At 37.5% G+C, this 8970-nt stretch overlaps 1 protein-coding gene across 1 annotated transcript; it reads right to left on the minus strand.

The window, feature by feature from the left end:
- Positions 1-331: 331 nt before the first annotated feature.
- LOC131244561 (probable jasmonic acid carboxyl methyltransferase 2) lies at positions 332-8634 on the minus strand. The gene is made up of 4 exons (XM_058244090.1): positions 8537-8634; positions 5951-6355; positions 1280-1552; positions 332-740 (listed from the first exon to the last, which is right to left on the minus strand). Exons 1-4 carry the CDS (start codon positions 8609-8611, stop codon positions 384-386), a joined length of 1110 nt encoding a protein of 369 aa, XP_058100073.1. The 5' UTR covers positions 8612-8634; the 3' UTR covers positions 332-383.
- Between the last annotated feature and the right edge of the window lie 336 nt (positions 8635-8970).

The following is an 8970-nucleotide window of genomic DNA, read 5'->3' on the forward strand; positions in this document are numbered from 1 at the left end:
TTTTTCATTAATTCATGCAACAATGAATAATTGATGAATAAAATGAATAGTTGGAATTGACTACAATGAAGGACCCTTTGTCCATATTTTGAAGGCATGTGATATCATCAACCACACAGTCGAAAACTTTGTAATTTGCAAATCTTAACAGTCAGGAATAAAATATACTAAAATTTCAAATTAATGTAAAATGTTGCAAATTTATTTTAACAATACGTCCAAATGCTACCTTACATATGCAATCATCTAAAATGTATAATGTAGGTAGTAAATATTTCTACAAATTTAGGGAGCACACATGATGGACAGATTGGATATGAGTAAAACATGAAGGTGGCCACCAGATGTCAATTTGTATTGGATCCAGCCTCAATCTACTTATCTTAAAATTTCTTCGACAGGGAAATGATCAGATTAATATGTTTGGTCTTCTCCATGCTCAGATGCTCGGCCACCTTCTCTCCATATCTCTTGTATAAATCATCCATTATAGCCTCTCCGAAGTGACTTGCAAGCATGGATTCCGATACGGCTCGCATAATCTTCGCCACATTCCACCCACTTGTGAACTTATCAAGCATGTTATCATCATCATTGGTCGGATCCCAATTTATTTCAATAATTTCTGATCGATCAAGATGGAAGGATCCCTCAGTTTCAATCACAGCTATTAGTTCTTGAATTGAAGGTGTGTAATGAGGTAGATTGAACGAATCCACTTTCGCCTCTTCAATGATTCCCTGGATTGAAAGGAGAATGAAAAGAAAATCAATAATTTGTGATGCTCATATACAAATAATGATAATACATGATGTTCGTACCATACGTCTAAATGTCAAAGGGAGAAATAGATTGGGCAAGTTAGCATCCTGGATAACTAGGCTCACCAAATCTATAGACCAGGCCTAGGCATGGTTTTCCTATCCCTTTCCATGGATTTAAGACTTTTAGTCCCTTGAGTTGAGTCACATCTCCACTCTCTTAAGTCAGAGTTGAGTCATTGTATCGAACTGAATGGGTCTGACCGAGTCCCAGTTGACTCAGGATAAGCTGCATGGGACTCATCCAAGTCTTCAAACCATGGCACTCGCCCTGGTCAAGCACAAGCTAATTTATTGTTCTCGGAGATCAGGCTGGACCTAAAAAAATAAAAGATAGGCCTATGCCTAAATATTCGGTCTAACATTTAAATTGGTTGGCCCCGCCCAGTCACCACTGTTGAGAAAGAGGTAACCAATGGCACTATGCTATAAGTTAAAATGATGATATCATAGATTACCTGCGAGACCATGTCCATGAGAGATTGTGCCATTAGTTCCCATATATAACAACACTCTCCGCTGGATGGGTCTAGGCTTCTCCGGCCCATGAGTGTTATCACGAGACGCCCTGCATATGTCATTTCTTCTGATCGTGACCGTAGAAACAAGAAAAAATCCCTCTCAAATTGTTCTAAGTAAGCTTTGAACACAGCAGGATGGCTCGTCTTGGCCATGTAGATGTTCCCTTTGTTTAAAAGGCCACCCATTCCTTTTTGTAGCTCTGGAGGAACCTGGCATGCCACAATGGTTAAGTTTACATGTTAGAATTACTGTTGGCGCAGGCTACCCTTAAGCATTAGGCATGGGTCAATTGTTTTGGCAATTAAAAAAGCCTACTTATATTGTGTAACTATTAAGGTACTTTTCCTACTGTTGGGGTTGTATACCCTAAAAAGACTGTTGATTATTCTCATAGGTTTTGATGATGACTCAAATTTGGTATTATTTTATGGATGCCATAATTAATGCTTTGAATCTTTGAATATTTATGATTATTTGTGCTATGAGGTAGGATTCCTCTCCTTGGTATAGGGGAAGATGAGTTTGGTTACCATAGCCACTCATCGAGGGAGAGTTGTGTGCCATAGATCTCAATATCCTAAATGTCCATAACCATTGTAATGGGTTTGGGCAATCAATGATCTGTTGGAGTTGGTGCCTTGCAAAACACAATGTGCACCATGATCCACAAGCTACGTTGTTGTGATAGGATCAATCTAAACCATTGATCTCAATGACCATGAGTTTTCTTGGACATGCTATATTCCTCAGATAAATCTAGTGTTATATTAATATAATATTTTATAGGTTATACGAGTGGTAGAATATCTTTTAGCCCTTGGGAACTTGGGAACTTGAGATTGGACATAATTTTCACTGATTGGGAAGAGTTGCATTACATAAATTTCAATACTATGATGAATCATGATTGACACAGATTCTTAGGGTATATCCATGGACATCAATTTTTGATATATATGGTCATCCTATGATAGGGGACCAACTTGTGTCAAAATGGAAGGTCTTCACTATTGGGAACTAGCATAGTGTTGATTGTGCATTTTTATCCTTTCTCCACACAAGAGTGTGAGCTGCCATTGATATGAGATCTGAATTATAGACCTTTCGATACTTATATTTGTGGATCAAAGTTCAAGTCTCTAATCTAGAAGCTTAATAGCCTAGACTATGATAATAAGATCAATCCTTATTAGTCCTGAGGGTATGTGAGGGTCTTGGATCATTATTGGGATAATTTGTTCACTTCAAGAGATTTCTTAAAGGCCAATGAAAATGGATTATGTAAGATACATCCATCCTAGGTCATTAATTATTGCATAAGCCAATAAGAGATCACGTAGGTTTATCACATGACTTGTTTAGGGCTAGATCTAATTAAATCAAATATGCATCAAGTAATTTTACCACTAGGCCCAACACTTACGAATTTTAATCGACTTTAGAAACATTTTCAATCGTTAAAGTTTTGTTTTAATCGTTAAAATTATTTTGATCATACTTAATGATAATCTAGTGGCCCAAATCTGATGGTCCACTATTTGATCATTGTGGGATCTAGATCTATAGTGAATATCCTCTATAATGGAAGGATTAATTCATAGGCATGTGCATACGAGAGATAAATCAATGGGCTTCTTCACAGTAGAAGTCCCTAGGGTGGTGAAGCACCTGTCTAAATGCACTCCTCAAACTGTAACCCTTCTTCTAATAAGAATAATATACATGTAGGAAACCACATGAGAGAGAGAGAGAGCTCAGGCATCTTACCTTTAGTAAGAGAAAAAAGTGAGAGAGATCTCTCCCTCTCATTATCCTCTACATTTATCATCACTTGTTTTTCTTCCCTATGGCCCACCTATGTGGAGGTTGACATTTTTACAACTCCTATCAGAGGTAACGTGTTCTCTCTTGAGTGATCCATTCATTGTAATAGATCGGGGGAAGTATTTGTAAATCTTTATCATGGAATTATCTATGTGATTGATTACAAAAAGATAGATCTAAACTATTTTTAATTTTTTTTTATCTCTTTGTAGAAATATGAGATTATTACATCTGAGATCCAAATGAGAATTGATTATACGGGATGTAATTTTAAAAAATTCACAAATTTGTTGCACTGATCAGGTTTAACTCCAACATGATCGTGTTATATGGTTATCCTATGTAATGGGAACCAATGATAAGTTTAGATGAATAGTCATCACCATCAGGTTCCTAGTGCCTTGGCCCTATTCCACATAAGAGTGTAGATGTTCTTTACATATTTAAGTTCTTGTATCTAGACCTAGCTGAATATTTACATTGGAGTATCATATCATGTCTTTGATCTGGGAGACCCATCATGTCCAAATTAGAACGACTTGATCATGTACTAAGTAAGAATAATCCTCAGACATGAGGTTATATTAGAACTTCATGGTCCTAATGTATTATGTTTTGGCCTACCCTATGAAGTCATATTATTGGTTAAGATACATGTGTCATTGAGTGCATGCATTAGGATGTGCCACAACTCACATACTTTAATAAAGGATCCACTAGTTCACTCAGGAACTTTTGTTTGCTTATAACTTAATTATCATATTAGATGCTTGATTGAATGTTTTTAATTGTTAACATTTTGTTTTAAGAATTAAAAATGATTTTTATCAAAATAATATTATTATCAAACATGGATGCCAATAGTAGTGGAGGGATTGGTCAACTTGGGAATATGTACAGAAAAATTATAGACTTTTGATGTTGTAAGGCATATATAGAAGTCTATAAGGAAAAAGAGCACCACAACAGGTACATCTATTTGAAAACCTACCTCCTTATAAATAGATCATATTCCAACAAGAAAGTGCATAAGAGAGCCTTGAACGCTTTCTCCCTTAGAAATCTTAAGTGAGAGAAAGAAAGGAAGAAAAGAGAAGAAGAGAGCATCTCTCTCTCATCATGTGCTTGTTTGTGTGGGGTTCATCTTGTTGATGACTCTTCGGGTGTGCATGTCCAACCCACAATAGGTGTGCGAACAACTCTCAACTTTCCATCTCTCTGTTAGAATAGATTAGGAAGAGATCACCACCCCCCCCCCCCCCCCCATTGGTGAAGCAGCATTGGCAACTATTTATACGATCATTGAGACACAAATTTAAGGTACATAACGTTTGCAAAATAAATAAGTGTTTTTTTTTTTTTTTTTTTATCCTTTTGTATTTGATTATATCTACATGGAATATTAGAAGTCTAAAATCTGGAAGTTTTAAAAAGTTTACATTTATATAACGCCTACTTTTCTAAATTCATACTAACTCACGAATAAACTCACCCAAGTCATTAATCTGCCTAAGTCACTAAGATTCTTTCAGAACGAGTCAAGATTACTCATTTTTTTTAACACTAATTTAGACTTGAAACATGGTTCAAGGATGCTTTGTATGTACATTATACATTGAAATGCACAATGTTTTGTTGTTATTACTGGATGTTTGTTGTTAATGAATATGTTCACCTGAGAAAGCCAATGAAGACTATTATTACAATGAATAGACTTTTGATCATCAAAACCTTTCCATGAAAAGAACTGGGCACTGTAGTGATGAAAACATGGCCAAAAATCAGACCCTCACTTGAATTTATCATAGAACCTGTGCTAGGACTAGAAAATTGTGTTGAAATCTAACACAGGGAAGGGTGTAATGAGGAAGAACATTGTCTACCTCAAGTGTGCTAAACCTTGAATCCACAATGTCATTCTTGAATCTACAAGGAAAAAAAAAATTAAAATTTTTATTAATCAATAATGACTGTTAGACTTCCCATTACATCACTTATAAAGGAAAGAAAAATCCTAATCAAGAGTCCTAATTCTACTAAATTAAAATTTTACTATAAATAGAAAGTCCTAATTTAATCATGTTGAATAATTTTAGTCATGATTAGAAGCAAATCTTAAGAACTTCGTATACTAGAATTCTCAAACGAAGGAGATACGTCGAACTTAAAACTTACAAAAAATAATAAGTTTTTTCCTAAAACTCCGATTGTGAATTGGAAGGGAGCATTTTCTCACGAAACAGATCGACTCGACCCGCATACAGGGTCGGTTAGTTAAAATTCATAACGATACCCGGATCAAAGGTTATGGCTGATTTACTATTTGCATTTTGAACAACAATTTCTCCTCATTCGGAATGATTTTCTTTGATTCGGATGTGCCTGGGCCCCAATTACCCAGTTATGTCATGCCCTACATAGAACTGGGCCTAGATCTGATGGACTAAGTCTACTTCAGTTCGTGCTTCTTTCGATCTACTTGTTCCAAGAATTGGTTTGCAGCCCAAATGTCGATAATTGGCATCCCAAATGTGGATATTTCCAGTCAATGGGATCTAAAATCTCATAAACCACCATCAATGTGTTGGGCCTTGTAGAGCAAATCAAGTCGCCAATCTGCCCCACTCACCAAGATTCTTTTAGAACAAGTCAAGATGGCTAGTTTTTTAAGACTAATTTAGACTTGAAAGGTGTTTCGAGGATGCTTTCTATGTACATTATACACTAAAATGCACAGTAGTTTGATTTAATTAGTGGATGACTGTAGTAATGAAGATACTTACCTGAGAAAGCCAATGGACGCTATAAGAAGAATGAACGAAGTCCAAACTATTGGTTGGAAAAACCCTCCCATAAAAAGAACCAGGCATTCCAGCGATGAAACATGGCCCGAAATCAGGCCCCTTGTCTCGCTTAAGTTTCTCATAGAAGCCGGGCAATGACTTAAAAATAGTGTTGAAATCATTCCCTGGGAGGTCATTTAAGAATACTCTGAATTCAGGTGATGGACAGCCCAAATGCCGACATTTTCGATCAATCGCGTCTATAATCTCAGAAACCACCAACAATGTGTTGGCCCCTGAAGAGCAACCCATGTCCGCAATGCCCAAGCTCTTCGCTAATGTGGTGCAATAGAGGGCTACTGCACTGTCTTCGACTATGGTCTTTGCCTTGGATATCGCTCTTTCCTGGGGAATAAGAAAGAAAATATAATGATTAGACAATAGTTAATTTCATCAGCACTATTGAAACATTCATTTCACACACACACACACACACACACACACACACACACATATATATATATATATATATATATATATATTGTTTAGATAGCATGTGAAAATTTCATATTGGTCAAATAATAAAGATATGAACATGTCAAACTATCCCATTAATGAAAAGCCTTTTTACAATTCCATTGATTTACATGGAATTCTCATATTCAAACATGCCCTAAAGGATTATTATTATTATTATTATTATGGATGTAATCAAATGCTTCAAAATAGCAAGTCTGATCGAGTTCAAATACTTAGAATTGAACATATGGACAGTCCAATCATCAAACCAGACCGATTCTCCATGTGCCAACTTGATGCGGATTGGGAACTACCCCGTGTGTACCCAGGTGGAACAGGCTTGAGCTCGGAGGGCCCACCATAATGTATGGGCATATCCACACCGTCCATCCATTTGTTCCATATCATTTTAGGCTATAACCCCAAAACGTGAGGCATGTTCAAGGCTCAAGTGTTTCCTACAGCGGGGATTAAATGCCCGCAATTAAAAACTTCTCAGAAGCTGCAGAAGTTTTGGATCGAGCTGATAATCATGTTTTGCCTTCATCCTGGTCTATATAACCTTATGAACAGGTTGAGTGGCAAACCAACATCACGGTGTGCCCTAGGAATGTTTTAATGGTAAACATTATTATCACCTTTATTTCCTGCAGCGTGGCCCACATGAGCCTTGGATCTGACTCATTTTTGGGGTTGTATCCTAAAATGATATGGGAAAATGAATAGATGGTGTGGATAAACCCATACACCACGGTGGGCCCCTCAAAGCCCTAGCCTGTTCGGTAGGGATGTCAATGGGCTGGGCCTGGCATGGGGTAGGTGTCAGCCCGGATTTAAAATTATTTTTGGCTGCCCCTGTTCAAAATTTAGATTTTAAGGCCTAAACCGGCCCATTTACAACCCTACCAGTTAGAGTTGGGACAGGTAGGGTAGTACCCAATCGGATCCTCTACTTGCCACAACCATAAAATTTCAGGTTTCCTTAATTGTGATTGGCCAATGTAAGTCATCACTGATATTATCAACAATGCTGCATTAAATGAAGTCTGTAATAATATAGCCCAATCACATTGCAATAAACAGAATACTCTCATTTCTGGTAAGCAGAGGATCCGGACTTGTAAAGTAGGCATTCCAGGTAATTTCCTAGAAATGTCCAATCAGTTTTTCTTACTTATTTTTGCCTCCTAGCAGGCCTCGTAAAAAACCAAAAAATAAAATAAGATGTTCCTGATAAATTTTTACCATTTTGCAAACTGTTATGATCATCGTACGTATCTGATTATGGCAGGTGATACATGAACGGGGATTGCACACTGATTTAAGTGGCTAGTAGCTACTGGAGGGTACTCTCTGGCCCACCATGATGTACGTGGTTTATTCACGCTGTCCATTCATTTTCCGGATCATTTCAAGGCATGAATGCAAAAATGAGGCAGATCCAAATCTTATGTGGACCGTACCACTGAATAAAGCGGTGATTTTTTTAATTTTTTTTTTGAAAAAAAAAAAAAAGAATAAAGTGGTGATTGAATACCCACCTTTAAATACCCACCACGATGTATGTGTTACATCCACACCATCCATCCATTTTTTGATAACAATTTAGGTCATGAGCTCAAAAATGATCTATATCCAAAGTTTCAGTGGACCACACCGCAGAAAGTAGAGGGGATAATGATGTCCACCGTTGAAACATTCCTATCGCCAACTATTATGCTTATTTTCCATTCAACCTGTTCATCAGGTCATACAGAGCTGGTTGAAGGGAAAACAAAAAAAATCTCAACTTGATCCAAAACTTTTGTGGCCCCAAGCAGTTTTCAATGGTAGTCGTTCAATCCACGCTGCTTTATGTGGTGTGGTCCACTTGAGCTTTAGATGTGTTTTATTTTTGGGCTCATGCATTAATATGATCCGGATCTATTTAACTTCTATTGTAACGTGGATGGAGAGAGAGAGAGAGAGAGAGAGAGAGAGAGAGAGAGAGAGTCATTGGCATAGAGAGAGACCTGCACGGTTGAGTGACTGGCAGAGAGAGGGAGAGGGAGAGGGAGAGGGAGATACCTGCACGGTTGAGTTATTGGCATAGCTGGTTTCCCCATCGCCACCATTCATGCGAAGAACTCGCTGCACTTCCATGGTTTCTCAATGAAAGATTTCCTTCTTCACGATGATTTAAGAGCTGTATTTAGCTTATAAAGGCGTTTTACTCAGTGAAGATGAGTTGTGTTCTGCCATTCTCAATGACAAACGTCACTATTCCGTTTTGGTGGCTTCCATCCGGCCCCCGCCAAGGCCGACTCGGTCCAGGCAGGGACTCTGCAGGGCCCACTGTGATTTACGGGTTTTATTCACTCCGTTCATCTAATTTTCCAGATCATTATAGTATTTGAGCCCAAAAATGAGTCAGATATAAGTATCAAGTGGACCACACCATAGAAACAGTGTTTATAGTGACTCCCACCGTTGAAACCTTCCTATGAACTATTTTGATGTTT

Source organism: Magnolia sinica, chromosome 4 (assembly GCF_029962835.1).
Source record: "Magnolia sinica isolate HGM2019 chromosome 4, MsV1, whole genome shotgun sequence".
In the NCBI taxonomy this organism is placed as follows: domain Eukaryota; kingdom Viridiplantae; phylum Streptophyta; class Magnoliopsida; order Magnoliales; family Magnoliaceae; genus Magnolia; species Magnolia sinica.

Coding starts and splice junctions, on each gene's coding strand:
- LOC131244561 (XM_058244090.1), bottom strand. CDS start 8,611: ATGGAAGTGCAGCGAGTTCTTCGCATGAATGGTGGCGATGGGGAAACC. Junction 6,356..8,536: donor CCAATAACTCAACCGTGCAG/GTATCTCCCTCT, acceptor CTTATTCCCCAG/GAAAGAGCGATATCCAAGGC. Junction 1,553..5,950: donor GCGTCCATTGGCTTTCTCAG/GTAAGTATCTTC, acceptor GTGGCATGCCAG/GTTCCTCCAGAGCTACAAAA.